The 20,071-nt window shown below is 30.5% G+C and overlaps 2 protein-coding genes across 2 annotated transcripts; both read left to right on the top strand.

Moving 5' to 3' along the window:
• Positions 1-518: 518 nt before the first annotated feature.
• On the top strand, positions 519-998 carry B0H65DRAFT_548596 (uncharacterized protein; the record flags this gene model as incomplete). Its single annotated transcript, XM_062829588.1, has 2 exons — positions 519-588; positions 643-998. 2 exons carry the CDS (start codon positions 519-521, stop codon positions 996-998), a joined length of 426 nt encoding a protein of 141 aa, XP_062681445.1.
• Positions 999-1,324: 326 nt separating this feature from the next.
• Positions 1,325-3,229, top strand: B0H65DRAFT_186926 (thiolase-like protein). The gene is made up of 3 exons (XM_062821585.1): positions 1,325-1,379; positions 1,582-2,234; positions 2,315-3,229. The coding sequence occupies exons 2-3, from the start codon at positions 1,741-1,743 to the stop codon at positions 3,195-3,197; spliced, it is 1,377 nt and encodes a 458-aa protein (XP_062681444.1). The 5' UTR covers positions 1,325-1,379; positions 1,582-1,740; the 3' UTR covers positions 3,198-3,229.
• The last annotated feature ends 16,842 nt before the right edge of the window (positions 3,230-20,071 follow it).

Below are 20,071 nucleotides of genomic sequence, written 5' to 3'. Positions count from 1 at the left end.
AAGACCAACTCTCAACATCACTTGCATTTCTTTTTGGGAACTATCAGAGGATCAAGGTATGATCGGTCTTGCATCAACATGATGGCCAGAGAAAACGAATACCAGCTTCCTCTTCTGGCCAAACCTGCACCTTCTTCCTGCCCATGATGTGTGTGCAGTCATCACTGATACAATTTGAAGTGCCTGATGAATGGATTCAGCTGACAAAAGTTGCGTGAGTATCTCCGTTTCAAGAGCAGCATGATCAGCAATGCTTGCTGCCAAGTGAGGAGGTCGGTCGGCTGCCATTTGGGTTAGCCCTCTGTGTGTTCGTCCTGGAGTATTGCTTGGGCAAGAAAAGGATGTAGACGATATAGACGGTGTTGGTGAAATGTCAGGCAGCGATGAGCTAGTCTGCTGGAGTTGATGGACATAAATAGACCAGACATCCCGTCCTGTTGATGTGAGTTTCATCAAGCAGAGTCAAGAACTTGCCCTTAATTATCACTCGCCGTTGATTATCTCTCCCGTCATTCAAGATGCAGATCACTCAGACCTCTTTCATCATTGCCTTCCTGGCTATTGGTGCCATTGCCCTCCCAACTCCTGGTAAGCATATCCGGAATGATGAACCACCCGAAAACTGGTGCTAATAAAAACTAGGCAAGTCAGATGAGGCCTGGACCCAGATCATCAACAAGAGGGGCAACGAGGAGTCCTGGACTCAGAAATTTGGCGGGCGAGCCGAGGAGGCTTGGATTGTCGACCCTCCCACTCCCGCCAAGAGGGCTGATGAGGAGAGTTGGACTCAGCAGATTGGCAAGCGCTCTGATCCTGAGGCGTGGACTCAGCAGATTGGCAAGCGCTCTGATCCTGAGGCGTGGACTCAGATCATCAACCCCACGACCAAGAGGGCGAACGATGAGGCTTGGACTCAAATCATCAACCCCACCGAGCCCACGGCCAAGAGGGCGAACGATGAGGCCTGGACTCAGATCATTAACAACCCGCCTAACTAGAGAGCCGCCAAACAAGATATGGATTTTGATTTCGTGCCTTTCGTTTCTTAGGTGTTGGGCTTCCCACCCAGCGAGGGAGTCGGGTCTATTGTTGAATAGGAGAATAGCTTGATGAATGGCAGAAATGATTTCTTTCCACTTTGCTCATAGGAAGCCGTCAAGGTGTTCCTGCCCGCGCTTATGCAGAAGCCACTCTTCGAAAACCATGATGTTTTGATGAGATGTTTGTAAGATGAATTTATCACCACCAAGCTGCATATAGGTATCATGTTGGCAATGCGACGAAGGCTTCGTGATCCTCCAAGTCCGCCAAGACAGGTGGTTCCGAGCTCAAAAGCTTCACGTGCCGTGTGCTTTGAAAATGAGTGTCTTCCATTTCTGGTAAGCCCTTCATTGGATGGATGGGATTGTGCCAAAACCATTGCTTTGTTATGGTGTTTCGATGGCAGGTGGCAAGGGATTTGGCGTCTCGTCGTCCCAAGGTGCCTCGGTAACTGGGGGCGTCCCCGCACTTGGCTCTGGGGAAAACGTGGGGAAGCGGGCCCATCACCGCCAGGGGAACAGTGGCGCTAACGGTTTGAAGGAATAAACATTGCCTTCATCACGAACGATTAAGTTCTCAATCGGTCCTCCTTTGCGCCGTTGTTTGTGGTTTCTTACCTTTCAACCTCTTCTCGCTACCCTCGACCATCAACTATTCACCCACTCCCCAGTCCGAAGATACCCATACCGACCTTTCACAATGGGCCCCAAGCAGAAGAAGCCATGCTACGTCCTCGGCGTGGGCATGACCAAGTTCATCAAGCCCAGAGGCAAGGTAGACTATACTGAGCTTGGATTCGAGGCCGGTGTCAAGGCGATGCTCGATGCGCAGATTTCCTACGACGACGTTGAGCAGGGTATCGCCTGCTACTGCTACGGCGACTCGACATGCGGTCAGCGCGTCTTCTACCAGTTCGGCATGACCCAGATTCCCATCTACAACGTCAACAACAACTGCTCGACCGGCTCGACAGGTCTGGCCATGGGCCGCAACTTCATCTCCAGCGGCGCCGCGGACTGTGTGTTGGTAGTAGGCTTCGAGAAGATGCAGGCTGGTAGCTTGCAGAGCCACTTTAACGACAGAGAGAACCCTCTCGGAACGACGTATAAGATGATGGCCACCACCAGGGGAGTCACCAAGGCGCCTGGTGCCGCTCAGATGTTCGGTAATGCCGGCCGGGAGTATATGGAGAAGTAAGCCAAATCTAATTTGATATCAGCATGGACGTTGCACGAAGACATGATGATTACTGACCGTGTTTCCTTTCTCATAGGTATGGCGCCAAGTCCGAGGACTTTGCCGAGATCGCGCGCATCAACCACGCCCACTCCGTCAACAACCCATACTCGCAGTTCCAGGACCTATACACTCTCGACCAGATTATGCAATCACCCAAGGTCCACGAGCCATTGACGAAGCTTCAGTGCTGCCCAACTTCCGATGGTGGCGCGGCAGCAGTGTTGGTTTCGCAAGAGTTCCTGGACGCTCGCCCACACCTCAAGGACCAGGCCATCCTCATTGCCGGGCAATGTATGGCCACTGATGCGCCCAGCCTGTTCTCCAAGAGCTCCATCGACTTGATGGGCCGTGAGATGACCCAACACGCCGCGCGCGTTGCCATGAAGGAGGCTGGTGTCAAGCCTAGCGACTTTGCTGTTTGCGAGCTTCACGACTGCTTCAGCGCCAATGAGATGATCTTGATTGACGCTTTGGGCTTGTCCGAGCCGGGTAAGGCGCACGAGTTTGTGCGCGCCGGTAACATCACATATGGCGGCAAGGTCGTCGTCAACCCCAGTGGAGGACTCATCTCCAAGGGCCACCCTCTAGGAGCCACCGGTATCGCTCAGTGCGCCGAGTTGGTATGGCACCTGCGTGGATGGGCCAACAACCGCAACGTTCCTCACACCAAGTATGCGCTCCAGCACAACCTCGGACTTGGTGGTGCCGCTGTCGTTACCGTCTACAAGCGCGCTGACGGCAAGGAAGCGCCGGTCATTGACTCGACAACGGTTGGAAAGCTCAACAAGCTGGGCTACAACCCAGCGGTTGAGGCCAAGGGTTTCACGGCCGAGCAGGTGAAGGCTGTTCGCAGCAAGGACAAGGTGAACGAGTGGGCGTTGCAAGATACCCTGACCAAGGTCGAGGCTCGCTTCTAAGTTGCGTGTCTGTTTCCAGCATATAGTTAACAATACACCCATTTGTTAAGTACAATCTTGTGGTCAGACCATGCAAAGCACAGAGGACATACCGGTTTGACTGACTTGATGACTTGAGGTTTTGTTTTCGTTGAAATTATGAAGGCAAAGGAACGAGAATGGAAGAATCAACGCAAGCAAGAGCAAATTTTGACTGGTCGAGTGTAGGGTAACGAGGAAAATGGAAGTCACGCAAGGGACTCTTGCCTCTGCTGACTTCTCGTCATCGATTTTTTTTTTCGGGAACCTAGTTCGCACCTTCCATGTGAGACTTTTAGACCTCGCTGAGCACGCTATGAACAACGAAGGCTTCGTCTTTTGGCTCAAATCCACTACAGCCATTCAACAGCTTGTTTGTGAACTTTGACGAGACACAGCCAATCTTCATGCGCGATCAGAAAAATAAAATATTGACAGCAGTGGACCACGATGTTCCACGGAATATGGATGCTCCGAACGGGACTGACATTTCCTGCATTCCTTCTCCTCTGCACCATGCTGCCGGGACCATTGTATGGTACGTAGAGGTATTTTGGGTCCAGGTCAAAGGTGCATTTTGTACAGAAATAGATGCCATCATGTTGCGACTAATCGTCTGTTCAGTCGCGATGCTTGGTGTTGAGCTGACATAGTCCCCTCACTCCCGTACCATTTCGAAGCTTATGGTCAGTCCCTGACGAAGAGTCTCGGCATCTCGATTGGCGGATGCTCATGAGAAGAAACATGAGCTGTGAGGACAGAAGCCTTATGTCATTGACAACTGGGACGTCCGAATAGAGTAGTTGAACGTTTTCCCGAGGAGTTGGGATCAATGTAGGCATGGTCGGCCCCTTGCTTCAAGAGCTTGTCAACTGGGATTATAGTTTTGTTTGGATCATTGACTGGTAACTCAATGTCGTGTCTTGCAGTGCCCCATCCGTCAGTTTCCCGGCTGTTTGGTTTGGGCACTTGCACATGTCAGTCAATACCCCTTTCCAGAAGATATTTCGCCGTCTTGTTTCCACCAGCGGAAAGACTCCGCGGCGGTGGGACGGTCCGCCACATACACATGTTCAAGCTGAAATCTGTGCATTGTAGACAAGGGATGACACTTTCATCTCGACTGTCTACGCGCCAAGCAGCTGGGACTGGTCAAAAAGAAATCAGAGGCTTGTGAACAGAGATGATGTTAGGACATTGAAGTCTCGAGATTTTTTCGGGCCGACTTTCAGCGAGCCTCAAGACTAGGGCCGAGCGGGGTACATCCACTTACTAGCGTTCCCCATACAACTGGAAGTCTTCCGCCCGGAGCCAATAGTTTTTTATAATAATATATCTATATTTTTTAGTTGTATATAAAATCGCTAATATAATTAACATATGTATCAATATGTGAAATTATTGTTATTTTGCACACGCATAAATCTAATGACATAGATTATTTGCACACCCTTATTGCTATAGTATATTAACCTCCTCGTACTCAGAATCCCTATATTCCTCTATATCATTATTATTATTATCCTCCTCCCCCTCGTCGTCGTCGTTGTCGTCGTCGTCGGGAATAGCCTCATCATTATACTCCTTATATTCTTTATTCTCTTTATTTATTTGGGTATACCGTTTATCGTTAGGGTACTACTAATTTAAATTATTTCGTAAATTAATATATTCTTTATTTTCAATAACCTCTATCTCTAATAGTTCTTCCTTAGTAATTAGTATTATATTAGTATCTTTGCTAATTAATTAGGTAATAATTGCTATGGTTCGTCTCGGATCATAATTGACCCACCTTACTAGAGCTAGCTATAATAGGGTTAGTCCTACTCCTTGTTGAGTCAGGTACCTATCATGCCAATATAAAAGGCTCTGCCTCATTATCGCCTTCGGTATTAACTCTAGCTAGCAATCAATTATCTATTTACTATATCTTATATAGTTACTTATAATCGCTATATAAGGTTCTAGGTAGAGGCTCCCAATAATATTGATTACTATCGTTAATCTTGCTATTATTACAATTACGTATTATATTTTCGCATAATAAATAATATTTAAAATTTAGTTTTTTACTTTCGTTATATTTTATTATTCTTCTTTTCTTCTTTTCGGGGGGAAGTTTCGCTTAATTATATTAAAGTTATTCCCATTTAATAGCGTTATATTAATTCTTTTAATATACTTTTCAACCCTTTAAACTTGGATACTAATATAAATAATAGATCTTCGTTTTTAGATTCTTTTATAGTAGCCTAGCAAAAGTAGTACAATTAGTAATTAGGATAAATAATATTCGCCCGGTAATTTAAACTTTTTATAAGAAATTACCCAGAATTGGTATAGATTAAACGTATTATAGAAGCCGTATATTAAACTATTATAGAGGTTGTAGCTATTATAGCTACGGATAAGCTTAATTAATAGGATTATAATAATAATTTTAATATTAATAAAATTCCAGCTTTCGAAACCAAATAGGTTATTGAGTAGGAATTAGCAAATAAGGCCATTAAGACGGTTTATCGACGTTAGAAAGAATTTGCCTTATTTAAAATATAAAAATTTAAAACCTTCGATAAAATACTATTTAGAATCGATAAACTTGTTATTGAAATATATTAATATAAATTCCTAGCGGACTAAAGGAAAGTAGCGAAAATTATAAAGAATATTACAAAATTTAATAAAGTAGTCCGCCCTTCCTCTCGTAACTTAATTATTAATATTCTTACTAATTCTTACAATAATACTAACCTTTTAACGTTAATAATACTTTCTTTAATACCCTCTATATCCTTAATTCTACTTTCAATAGAAATACTAATTCTAATTTTAAATTTATCGGAATAATAAAATCCCACGCCCCTAATAATTATTTCCGAGGCTTCCGGAATATTAATACAAATATTATAAGAACTAGTATTATCATAAAGCAATTCTATCGCAATCTTTTCAATTTAACCCGGCTCGGTCAAGCCGGAACCCCTTTAAACGCTAGGACGGATATTACTAATAATTAACTACCCATAATTTATTATTCGGATACCAATCTTATAAAATCCAATTTAATTATAAATAATTCAATTCTACCCTTAATATAAGAACCGGGCGCCGTACAATCTTATTCTATATTCTACCCCTTTAATAAATTAATTTTAGTATGTAAATTAAACTTAATAGAATTTTTAATAGAACTTTTAATAAACTCCACTTTTAAACCCTAATTTAATTTATAAACAATTCAGTTAGTACTAAATTTATTGATAATAACTATTCTACCCCTAAAATACTTATTAATACCCTTTATAACCTAATATAAGTATTTACAATTTATTTAAAATTATAAATTTAAACGCTACTTCGGATAACTTCTATTCGTCCAATTTTTAACTAAATTCTACCTCAACAATTATTAATACTAATTCTAATACCTAATAACGCTACCTATTTATTTAGGACGCCCGCTATAGCGATACTAAGCTTTCTTTAATTATTCTTCTATTCTTTTATTAACCCTATATTATATTTAATAAAATTAACTCTTCCCTAAATACTCTTAACGCTAATACTAATTTAATTATTTTAAAAACTATCTTTAATTACTATTCTATATTAATAAAAGAATAATTCTACTAATTATAAAAATAGGATACATTATTAAACCGGCGTTTCCTATTACCGCAATTAATATTCCGGAAAATAATATAAGGCCCGCAACCGATTCCACCGCTACCCTATATACTATTTTAGAACGGTTATATATCCTAATAGCGGAATTTAAAACTAAAAACTCAGTTATTATAAAACTAAATAAGAAGGTTAAATAATTATAAATCCAACCTAATTATAGAAGTAATATTACATTATCTACTATTACTAATAATAATAAATAAAAATTGGCGGATTATATTATTTTTTAATTTAACCTTCTTAATAACCGAATAAATAAGAATTCTATTTTTATAGAAAAAAGGATATAATATTATAAGAATTGCAAATTATAATTAGACTATATTTATAAATAGGTTTATACTAATATAAATAAACGTAATATAATCGCTACAGGATTCTCTAACCTATTAAAAAATAATACCTTACGTTAATAATCGGTATTTTTCTTTATAAAAGAGAAGTAAAGGATATATAGTAATTTGGAGGAATTCTTTAACCGTATAAATTAGGAATTTAATATCAAATTTAACGAGGCCAATATTCAATTAACTAAAAATACCTTTACTAAAACTATAAATAAAAAGGACCCTAATTCTCTTAAATCTTTCGCTAACAAACTCTTTAATTACTTACGTATTTAGAATAATACTACCGAATTATAACTATTAAACCGACTCTAGAATTCGTTATACCCGGAATTCTAATTTAATTATATCCACCCTACTATTATTATTATTGAAAGAGAATAATATATTTATATTTATAAAAAGGTTAAGGGTCTTTATAAAATATATAATAAAATGAAAAGTAGCGTAGCTTTTAGTATTAACCTAATTTATAATAATTATAACAAAATTAATAAAACCGAAAACATTAATTAAAGAAATCGTAGAAACGAACGCTCTCAATCTTACAATTTCCCGAATAGTAATAATTTCGGCTAATACTCCTATAATTTCTCCTATAATAAATATAAGGATAAGAAATTTAGTAGTCGGCGTAATAATAACAGCCGCTAGGATTTCTCTTATCATTTTAATAAACTTAACATTAATTTTAATAATAACCGCTACTTTAAAAATATATAATTTTATATCTACTTTAATTTCTACCGCCGCTAATTTAACAGCCTAAGTCACTATTCTTATATTAAAAATATAATTTACATCCCCGGAAATAACCTAAACGTATAAGTAAGGATTACCTAATTAAAAGAAGAAAAATTTATTTACTTAAGCGAAGACGAGGAATTTATTAAAATAGAAGACTTTATTAACTATAATAATAATATATAAATTCGCATTTACTTAATAATCCTAATTTCCTATAATATATTATGTATATCGTTACTTAATATCCTAATTATCGAAGTTATCCTAATATAGAATAATTAATTGATAATTCTATTTACTAATAGAATAATTCTTAACTACAAAAAGATCGTTCACTGGAATTAATATACACTAATTACCTTATAACCCAAATAAATTATTAAAGTAGTATCCGATATAATATTCTATAAAAAGTAATAACGCTATTGGAAAAGAATATTATATTTATAATTAGATATTAAAACTAACCCTAATAACGAGGCCGTACTAATTTATATAGATACCGGAACGTCCTATTCCTTTATAAATAGGAAGTTTATTAAATATTTTTAAAGAATATAAAATATAGTACCATTATAGGAATATAGGTTAAAGGCATCAATTCTATTACTAAAATTAATATATAAATCGAATTTAACTTCTATATATCTAGTGAAATTAATAGAATCCCTATAAACAGCTATTTCCATATTAACATTAACGTTATTAATAGATTATCAGTACAATTACTATTAGGAACCGAATTTTTACTAAAATATAATATCAAAATTAATTCTTATTCGAATATATACTCTTTTAAATCTGTTTCTAATATAAAAATTAAAGTACATCCATAATCGGTTCGGGATAGTACAGAAATAAATACGCCAACAATAGTATTAAAATATCTATACGTAATAATTATATTTTATAATTTAAATAGAGTAGTATAATACCCGTTAAATATAAATCTTTATTAAATTATATTAATCCGGTTATTAATTTTTCTTTCGAAATAAATATGTTAAGCTTATTAAACAGTATTATTAATACTAATACGCTCAAAGTAGTCCTATTTTATAATAATATTAATTACTCTATATTTATTAAAAGAAGCACTAAGGTTAAAGAAATTCGAATACTAACGTTGGGGAAAATCGTAATATTCGTCAACGCTAACGATATTAAATTTTTACAGTCCATAATCGAAATAAAAATAGTAATAAAATGGTATATGAATTTTATTAATTAAAAGGCAGAGGATAATATTAAAGATATTTTTATAATAATATAGGAAAAAAAGGAAGCATTAATAATTAAATAGGAAAAAAGAAAGGAAATAATATATAAAGAAACTTATAATATAAAATCGTAGGGATTTAATAAATTAAACGATACACTATTTATATCTTCTAACATTAAAATAAAGATTTATAATATTGATAAGGAATTTGCTAAAAAGTTAATAAGCCTTTTAAATACATATAATAATATTTTTCGCAATCGAAGAATTATTCCTATAGCCGAAAAAGATAAAATACTAATCAATTTCATTAAAAAATAATAGAAGCAATAACGCATCGTTAGGACTTACCTATTAAATACTAAGGATAAAAATTTTTTAAATAAAGAATATAAGAAAATATACGCCTAGGGCAAAATAACTTTTATATCCTAGCTAACGCTTATTACATACTTAAATTTTATTATTTAAAAAAAAATTTTATCGATAAAAGCCATACGATTATAAATTTGCGACCTTTTAACAATATTACCATACTAAATATATTTCCCCTTCTTAATTAAAAAAATATTATTAATATAATAGTAAATAAAAAATATTTTACAATCTTCAATATAGCGGTATTTTTTTATTAATTACTAATTTTTATATAGCACTACAATAGAATAGGAATTATTAATCCTCGAAGGTTAGAAAGGTCTAATATAGTACTTATAGGCTTTAAAAACTCGCTAACATTCGTATAACGATTTATAGATCGGCTTTTTTTTCGCCTACTGATACTTTATCCGCGCCTACATCAATAATATTGTTATTTTTAACAATAATTAGGAAGAATATTTAAAATACATTACTATAATACTTAATATTGTAAATAAAGTTCGTATTTATATTAAAATTAATAAAACTTTCACAATATACCCTACAATTTAATTATTAGGCTAGACGGTTAGCGGTAAAGGTATTGCCTATACGGACGACTGTATCTAGGCTTTCTAAAAATTAAAATTCCCCAATACATTTAATAATTTAAAAACCTATTTCAGAATAGTAAAATAATTTTAAAAGAATATAATATAATTTAAAGTAAAGGTAATTTTATTTAATCGCCGGAAAACCAAATTATTATAGCGCGCTCGTAAATTCGGAGAACTTCTAATTAGTATTAATAAGAATATATACATAATATATATATTAAAAATTGAATTTAACCCGACTAAGGAGAAATTAGAAATATTTAAGGTAATATAGGAAAATTTATACTAGTAAGAAATTATATACTGTTATATTAAAGGTAAATATTTATTTATTAAAACGGATATTAATAAGGAAGTATAGGGTACGATAATCTTCTAATTAGTAGGAAATTAAAACGGCATATCAATACTAAGGATAGACAATATTCCCTTTAATAATATCCAACCTATCTATTTTCTATTAAAAATAATTACTATAATAGAAAAAAAGTACAGTTCAACGGAAGTAGAGGTTGTAATAATTATATAAGTATTAAAAAAAATTGAAAAAGATAGTCTGAGTTAATGAATATTTAATTAATATTCTAACCGACTATACTTTAATAATAGGAATTATCAAATATATTTTGCTATAAACTATAAATTATAATAAAGTTAACTTTAAATTTACTAATACCGCCGCTTAAGCGTTTTAATTCAGGTTATAAGTATTTTATATCCCGGGACACTTAAATATTATACTAAATATATTATTTAAACTTCTAATAACTGAATAGGAAGAATTTAAAAACATATAAAATCCGGCGGATAAGCTCGCGGATATTTAGTTTCACTTTTCAATAATTTCCGCGGAATTAATCCTATTTAGCGAATTCCGAAATTTTTTTTGTAAAGTTATAACAAGGATTCTAAATTTGCCTGGATTATTAAAGTGTTGAAATATATTAAATTGGTAACAGGAGAGCGAAAATTAAAAAAGAGGCTTAATTTATCAGTAGGGCCGTTCGATTTATAGGAAGGTCTACTATACTATATCGACTATTATAATAAAAGAAAATTGTATATTCCGAAATCCTATATAAAAGAGTTCTTAAAATTAGTGTATAGTAAAAAGTATTACTTTAGCGTTAATAGAATAATAGAAATCTTATTTAATTTTTATTTATATAATAAAATTCGGATGGTTAAACCTTACGTTAATTATTACAAAATATATAAATAGAATTAAACGTTTAAATAATTTACCCTTAGTAAATTATAACCTATCCGGCCCATACTCTGTCCGTTTTATATAATTATTATAAATTTAATTATTAATATACTAAAAATAAATATAATTGAATCCTTTTAGGCGCTACTTAGATTTCTTAAATTAAATACTATATATACGGTAATATATAAATGTATTAAAAGGGTATTACTCTTAATTAATTATAAAACATATTGAACGAAGGAATAGGCGGAAATTTTATTAAAAATATTGTAATATTACGATTAGAAATACTTTACGAGAATTATTAGTAATAAGGATTATAAATTTATATCCGTACTATAAAAGGTAATATTCGAATTCACTAGTATTAAACTCTTTTCTTTTACTACCTATTATTTATAAACAAACGGTTAATCAGAATATGCTAATTAGATCGTAGAAATCATTATTCGGATATAGTATACTACTTCGGATAAACTATAAACGCGGACTTTACTAATGATATAATACAATTTAAATAATACGTTCTAATCTATAATTAGTATATTTCCTAACGAATTAATCTATAGATTTAAACTTTAAGCCTTATATAATATAATTTAGGGTAGAAAAATTAACTAAGTGGAATATTAAGCCTTAGAAATTATACGGAAAGGTTTATAGTAAAATATAATAGCCCTAATCAATTTTATTATAATATAAACGAAATTAAAGTATAATAAGAATTATACCCCAATCGAGATTAAGGTAGGTAATACTATTTACTTCTATTTTAGTTCTAATTATTCCCTTCTTAATAAATTGAAAATAAAGTAGTTTTTTTAAAGGTTAGGACCGTATAAAATATTACATGAAGTTGGCCCGCTAGTGATAGAACTGAATTTTTTGCCGAATTTAAAGGTCTACCCTATTATTTCGGTTATTTAATTATAGAAGCTAACGTAGGGTAAAGATCCATTTAAATGTAATATAATTAAACTTAATCCTATTATAGTAAATAGCTAGGAAGAATATAAAATTAAAAGAATTCGAAATAGGATCATCGATAACTACTCCGAAGTACTATTATTAGAATTAGAAATAAACAATAAAGTATAGTATTTAATAAAATAAAAAGGTTAGGAACCCCAATACAATAATTTTATAGTTCGGAAGAATTTAAAGAATTCGCCCGAATTATTAAGGGCGTACAAGAGGAAGAACCCGCTGCCTATAATATAGAAAAGAAGTTAATTTAATATTACATTCTTTCCTTTATATATTTTCGTTATTCCTTTCTCTATACTTATTTATTCTATTTATTTTCTTCGAAGGAGGAGGAAATTCGTATTATATTATTCTCGTTTCTATTTAGTTTCTTACTATACAATATTCTAAATTATTACGTTTGTTTAAAATTCTTATATTATTATTATAAATTTTACAATTAATATAGAGGTATTATCGTATTAGGAATTATAAAGGGTATCCGCTAAGCCTAACGTTAGAAGCGAATTGGTAAGTAAATATTAATAAAAAAGAAAGTTTAAGTAGATCCTAGAAGGCGGTAACGGGTATATTAAGATAATTTAATATATAAAATTTCAGAACCTTTATTATTTCTCCCTTACTCTTTCCCCTACTTCTCTATTTTTAATATTACTTTCCTTAATTCAATAAACTACCCTAATATATCAATTAAGAAGGATAGTAAAATAGCCAATAAAGAAGAAACCCTTTAAAATACGCTCGAAACTTTTAATAAAATCCTTTGCAATTTAGTTAATAATAGTAACGAAATTACCGTCGGCTTTAACGAGTACGAATTCAATCTAAGTCTATTCGTACTTAGAATTATCGAATAGGATGATGAAGATTACTAAAATACTCTTTCCCTGGGCGGAGTCAAAATCCAGGGGAGATAGTGAAGCGCCTACGAATCTATATCCCAGTAGAGAAAAGCTGAATCCACATCTCCGGGAAGACCTACGCTCATTACTCCCAATGCTTTATTACTCCCAATGCCTCAATACTCTTAATGCCTCCCAATACTCTCAATATCTCCTAATACTTTCAATGCCTCAATACTTTCAATCCCCTTATCATTCTCAAACTTAATCATTTTAGAGACTTAATCATTTTAGGGACTTAGTCATTTTGGAGACTTAATCATTTTAGGGACTTAATTATTTTCGAAGATTTAATTATTTTTAAAGTTAAGGGATTTAGTTATTAAAAGTCTTAATTATTTTTAAGGATTTAGGGACTTGATCATTTTAGGAACTTAGTTATTTAGAATAACAATCGTATTTAGGTAATATATTAATAACTAAAACTACCAAAAACTATCTTTATCCACGACTATTACACTAAATTATTCGTATAAAGTATCAAAATACTCAGGATCTTAAGGCGAAACTTTTATACTTCGTTACATTTTAATATATATATTAATTAAAGAGCCGTATTGATTATAAAATGTTTCGTAGCTTGTTTTAAACTTAATCATTTTAGGGATTTAATTATCTAGAATAAAGGTCACATTCGGGAATAGAAAACCAAAAATTATTAAAAAGCCCTATTTCTCAACGACCATTAGACTACACCAATAGCTAGAAGTATCAAAATAATTAGAAAAAAGAGGCGAACATTTTGCGCCTTATTGCATTTTGATACACTCAATTATTAGAAAACAGTATCAATTGCAAGATATTTCGTAGCTTTTTTGAACTACTATTGAAACCGTATCCTACTTGGCGCTAGAATTTCCTTTTTAGGTCTGCCAAGACGGCTATTTTTTTTACATTTTGGACTATAATAGACAGAATCGCCGCTCCTTCCAATTTCGTTGCAATGTAGGCCCATGGACCACGACCTTTAGTATTCAACCATGACACTTTAGGCCCACGATCGCATCTCAACTTCTAGAAGGATGGGCGCTTCAATTATTATACTTTTAATAATAAGATTAAATACGCTTTAATCTTTCTAATATTCCCTATTAATATGATTAAAATTATAAATAAATTCAAAGCGTTTCTATTCTACTATTACGCCCGCTATAGCGTTTAAACTCATTATATCAATTAGGATTTATTCTAACTAAATGATAAATATCGCCCGTTTCCCTATTATATTCCTAAATTTAAATATATTATTAATAATAAAACCAGTCTAATCGCCTACATAAGAATTAGCCCCAATAAACCTTCCCGCCGCTAAGTACCAGCTTTATATATCTACTTTACGCTTTTCATTATAGAAGATAAATATTTACTTTCGATTTTATATTCTACGCTCCTAGGTTCTAATATCCAAATTAACTTTAATTATACTATTACTAATTCTCCTATAAAAATTATTTATAATACAATCGGTATATATACCCTTCCTTATTCTTTCCGGTTATTTCCTTATTCGTTCGTTAACTCTACATTATATTTAATAGAATCGAATCTTTTTTAAATATTTTTAGCGTTAATATTAGATTAATTACTTTAGGAATTATTTTTAATTATTATTTTACGTTAATAGACCAAATAATTCTATTAATTACGAAGGTAGGATATATTATTAAATTGGCGTTTTTTATTATTATAATTAATATTCCGGAAGGTAGTATAGGGCTTGCAATTAATTCCGCCGTTACCTTATTTACTATTTTGAAATGGTTATATATTTTAATAGTGGAATTTAAAATTAGAAATTCGGTTATTATAGAATTAAATAAGAAGATTGAATAGTTATAGATCCGACCTAATTATAGAGGTAATATTATATTATTTATTATTGTTAATAATAATAGATAGAAATTAGCGGATTGTATTATCTTTTAGTTTAACCCTCTTATTAACCGAACGGATAAGAGTTCTATCTTTATAGAAGGAAGGACGTAATATTATAAGAACTAAAAATTATAATTAGATTATATCCGTAAATAGGCTTGTACTAATGTAGATAGGCGCAATATAATCGCTATAGGATTTTCTAACTTATTGAGAGGTAATGCTTTATATTAGTAATTAATATTCCTCTTTATAGAAGAGAAATAAAGGATATATAGTAATTTAGAGGAATTCCTTAATTATATAAATTAGGAATTCGATATTAAATTTAATAAGGTTGGTATTTAATTAGTTAAGAATACTTTTACTAAAATTATAAATAGGAAAGATTCTAATTCTTTTAAATTCTTCGCTAACGAATTTTTTAATTACGTATATATTTAGGGTAATATTACCGAATTATACTTATTAAACCCACTTTAGAATTAGTTATACTCGGAATTCTAATTTAATTATATTTACCCTACTATTACTACCGTTAGAAGAAAGTAATTAACTTATATTTACGAAAAGGTTAAAGGTCTTTATAAAGTATATAATAAAATTAAAGATAGCGTAGCTTTTAATATTAACTTAATTTATAATAGTTATAACGAAGTTAGCAAAACCGAGGATACTAATTAGGGAGAACGTAAAAACGGACGCGTTTAATCTTGTAATTTCTAAAATAATAATAGTTTCGGCTAACATTATTATAATTTTTCCTATAATAAGTATAAAAATAGGAGATTTAGCGGTTAGTATAATAATAGCGGCCATTAGGATTTTTTTTATTACTTTAGTAAATTTAATATTAATTTTAATAATAACCGCCGCTTTAAGGATACGTAATTTTATACTCGCTTCAATTTCTATCGCCGCTAATTTAACGGCCCGGGTTGCTATTTTAATATTAGGGATATAGTTTATATCCTTAAAGATAATTTAAATATATTAATAAAAATGATTTATTTATTTAGGCAAGGACGAGGAATTTATTAAAATAAAAGACTCTACTAATTATATTAATAATATATACGTATACATTTACTTGACGGTTCTAATTTCTTATAATATATTATATATATTATTATTTAAAATTCTAATTATCGAAGCTATTCTAGTACAGAATAATTAGTTTAGGATTTTACTTACCGATGGAACGGTTTTTAATTATAAAAAGATTATTTATTAAAATTAGTATATACTATTCACCCTATAGCCCAAATGAATTATTAAAGTAATATTTAATATAATATTCTATAAGAAATAATAGCGTTACCGGAAAAGAACATTATATTTATAATTAAATATTAAAGCTAACCTTAGTAATAAGATTATATTGATTTATATAAATACCGGAACGTCCTACTCCTTTATAGATAGGAAATTTATTAAATTATTTTCGAAGAATGTGAAATGTAGTACTACTGAAGGAATATAGGTTAGAGGTATTAATTCTACTATTAAAATTAATATATAGATCGAATTTAATTTTTATATATTCGGTAAAGTTAATAGAATCCTTATGGATAGCTATTTTTACGTTAAAGTTAACGTTATCGATGGATTGTCGGTACGGTTGCTATTGGGAATTGAATTTTTCTTAGAATATAGGATTAAGATTAATTTTAATTCGAATATATATTTTTTTAAATTGGTTTTTAGTATAAAAGTTAAAGTATATCTATATTCGGTAGGATATTAAGGAAGTAAATACGTTAGCGATAGTATTAAAAGTATTTATATATAATAATTATATTTTATAATCTAAATAGAGTAGAATAATATTTATTAAATATAGATGTTTATTAAACTATATTAGTCCGGTTGTTAACTTCTCCTTCGAAATAAATATACTAGGCTTATTAAACAGTATTATTAATACTAATACGTTTAAAATAGTCCTGTTTTGTAATAATATTAATTATTCTATATTTATTAAAAAGGGCGCTAAGGTCGGAGAAATTCAAATACCAACGTTAAGGGAGGTCGTAGTATTAATAGACGCTAATAAAATTAAGTTCTTATAGCCCGTAGTTGAAGTAAGGATAATAGTAAAATAATATATAAATTCTATCAATTAAAAGGCGGAGGACGATATTAAAGATATTTTTATAGTAGTATAGGAAAGAAAAGAAGTATTATTGATTAAATAAAAAGAAAGGAAGGAAATAGTATATAAAGAAGTTTATAATATACTATTATAGGGATTTAATAAATTAAGCGACCTATTATTTATATTTTCTAGCGTTGGAATAAATATTTATAATAAGGACGAAGAATTCGCTAAAAAGTCAATAAACTTCTTACATAAATATAGTAATATTTTTTTGCGATTAAAGAATCGTTCCTACAATTAAGAAAAATAAAATGCGAGTTAATTTCGTTAAAGGATAATAGAAGTAACAGCGCGTCGTTAAAATTTACTTATTAAGTATTAAAGATAGGGAATTTTTAAATAAGGAATATAAAAAATATACGTTTAGGGTAAAATAGCTTTTATATCCTAACCGACGCTTATTGCGTACCTAGTCTTTATTATTTAAAAGAAGGTCAATAGTATCGATAAAGACTATATAATTATAGACTTGCGACCTTTTAATAATATTACCATATTAAGTATATATCCCCTTCTTAATTAAAAAATATATTATTAACGTAATAGTAGGTAAGAAATATTTTATAATTTTCGATATAATAACATTCTTCTATTAACTATTAATTTTTATATAGTATTATAATAGGATAGTAGTTATTAGTCCTCGAAGGTGAGAAATGTCTAATATAATGCTTATAAGTTTTAAAAATTCGCTAACGTTCGTATAATAGTTTCTAAATAGGCTTTTCTTCGATTACTAATACTTTATCCGCACTTATATTGATAATATTATTATTTTTAGCGAGAATTAAGAGGAATATTTAAAATATATTATTATAGTATTTAATATCCTAAATAAGATTCGTATTTATATTAGAATTAATAAATCCTTTATAATATACCCTACAGTCTAACTATTAGCTTAAATGATTAATAGTAAAAGTAATACCTATACGGACAATTATATTTAGGTTTTTTAAAAATTAAAATTCCCTAATATATTTAGTAATTTAAAAATTTATTTTAAGATAGTAGGATGATTACGGAAGAGTATAGTATAATTTGAAATAAAGGCAGTTTTATTTAAATATTAGAAATTTAAATTATTGTAGTACGTTCGCAAATCCAGAGAATTTTAATTAGTATTAATCAGAATATATAAATAGTATATATATTGAAAATTAAATTTAACTCGATTAAAGAAGAATTAGAAGCATTTAAAGTAATATAGGAGAATTTATACTAATAGAAAGTTATATACTATTATATTAAAAGTAAATATTTATTTATTAAAATAAATATTAGTAAAGAAGCGTAGGGTACAATATTTTTTTAATTAGCGGGAAATTAAGATAGCGTATTGATACTAAGGATGGATAATATTCCCTTTAACGATATCCGGCTTATTTATTTTTTATTAAAAATAATTACTACGGCGGAGAAAAAAAATAATTCGATAGAGGTAGAGGTCGCAATAATCGTATAGGCGTTAAAAGAAATAAAGAAAATAGTCTAATTTAATGAATATTTAATTAATATTTCAACCGACTATATTTTAATAATAGGGATTATTAAATATAGTTTATTATAAACTATAGATTAGAATAAAGTTGATTTTAAATTTATTAACGCTATTATTTAAGCGTCTTAATTTAGGTTATAAATATTCTATATCCCGGGACCCCTAAATAATATATTAAATACACTATTTAGATTTCTAATAACCGAATAGGATGAATTTAAGGATGTATAAAATCCGGCGGATAAATTCGTAGATATTTAATTTTATTTTTTAATAATTTTTGCAAAATTAATCATATTTAGCGAATTCTAAGAAAAGATCCTAAAAGGCTATAATAAGGATTCTAAATTTGCTTAAATTATTAAGGCGTTAAAGTACGCTAAACCGGTAACGGGAAAATAAAAATTAAAAAAAACAGTCTAATTTGCTGGTAAGGCCGTTCGATTTATAGGAAGGTTTATTATACTACGTTAATTATTATAATAAAAGAAGGTGATATGTTCCAAAATTTTATATAAAAGAATTTTTAGAATTCATTTACGATAAAAAATACTATTTTAATATTAATAAAATAATAGAAACTCTATTTATTTTTGACTTATATAATAAAATTCGGACAATTAGAATTTATATTAATTATTACAAAGTATATAGATAGAATTAAACGTTTAAATAACCTACCTTCAACGAATTATAATTTATTTAATTTATACCCCGTCCGTTCCATATAATGATTATAGATTTCGTTATTAATATATTAGAAGCAAATACTATTAAATCCTTTTGGGTGTTACTTGGCGTTCCTAAATTGAATATTGTATATACGGTAACGTATAAATTTGATAAAAGGGTATTACTTTTAATTAGGTATAAAATATATAGAGTAAAGGAATAGGCAGAAATTTTATTAAGAATATTATAATATTATAATTAGGGATATTCTATAAAGATTATTAATAATAGGGATTATAAATTTATATCCGCGCTATAGAAAGTAATATTCGAATTTACCGGTATTAAACTCCTTTTCTCTACTATTAATTACTTATAGACGGATAGTCAATTAGAACATATTGATTAGACCGTAGAAATCGTTATTCGAATACAATATATTACTTCGGATAAACTATAAACGTAGATTCTACTAACGATATAAAACAATTTAAATAATATATTCTAATGTATAATTGGTATATTTCCTAACGAATTAATTTACGGATTTAAACCCTAG

This window comes from Neurospora tetraspora (assembly GCF_033439725.1).
Source record: "Neurospora tetraspora strain CBS 560.94 chromosome Unknown B0H65scaffold_4, whole genome shotgun sequence".
Classification (NCBI taxonomy): Eukaryota; Fungi; Ascomycota; class Sordariomycetes; order Sordariales; family Sordariaceae; genus Neurospora; species Neurospora tetraspora.
Note: the sequence above shows the minus strand (reverse complement) of the source record. Positions and strands in the feature narration are given on the sequence as shown.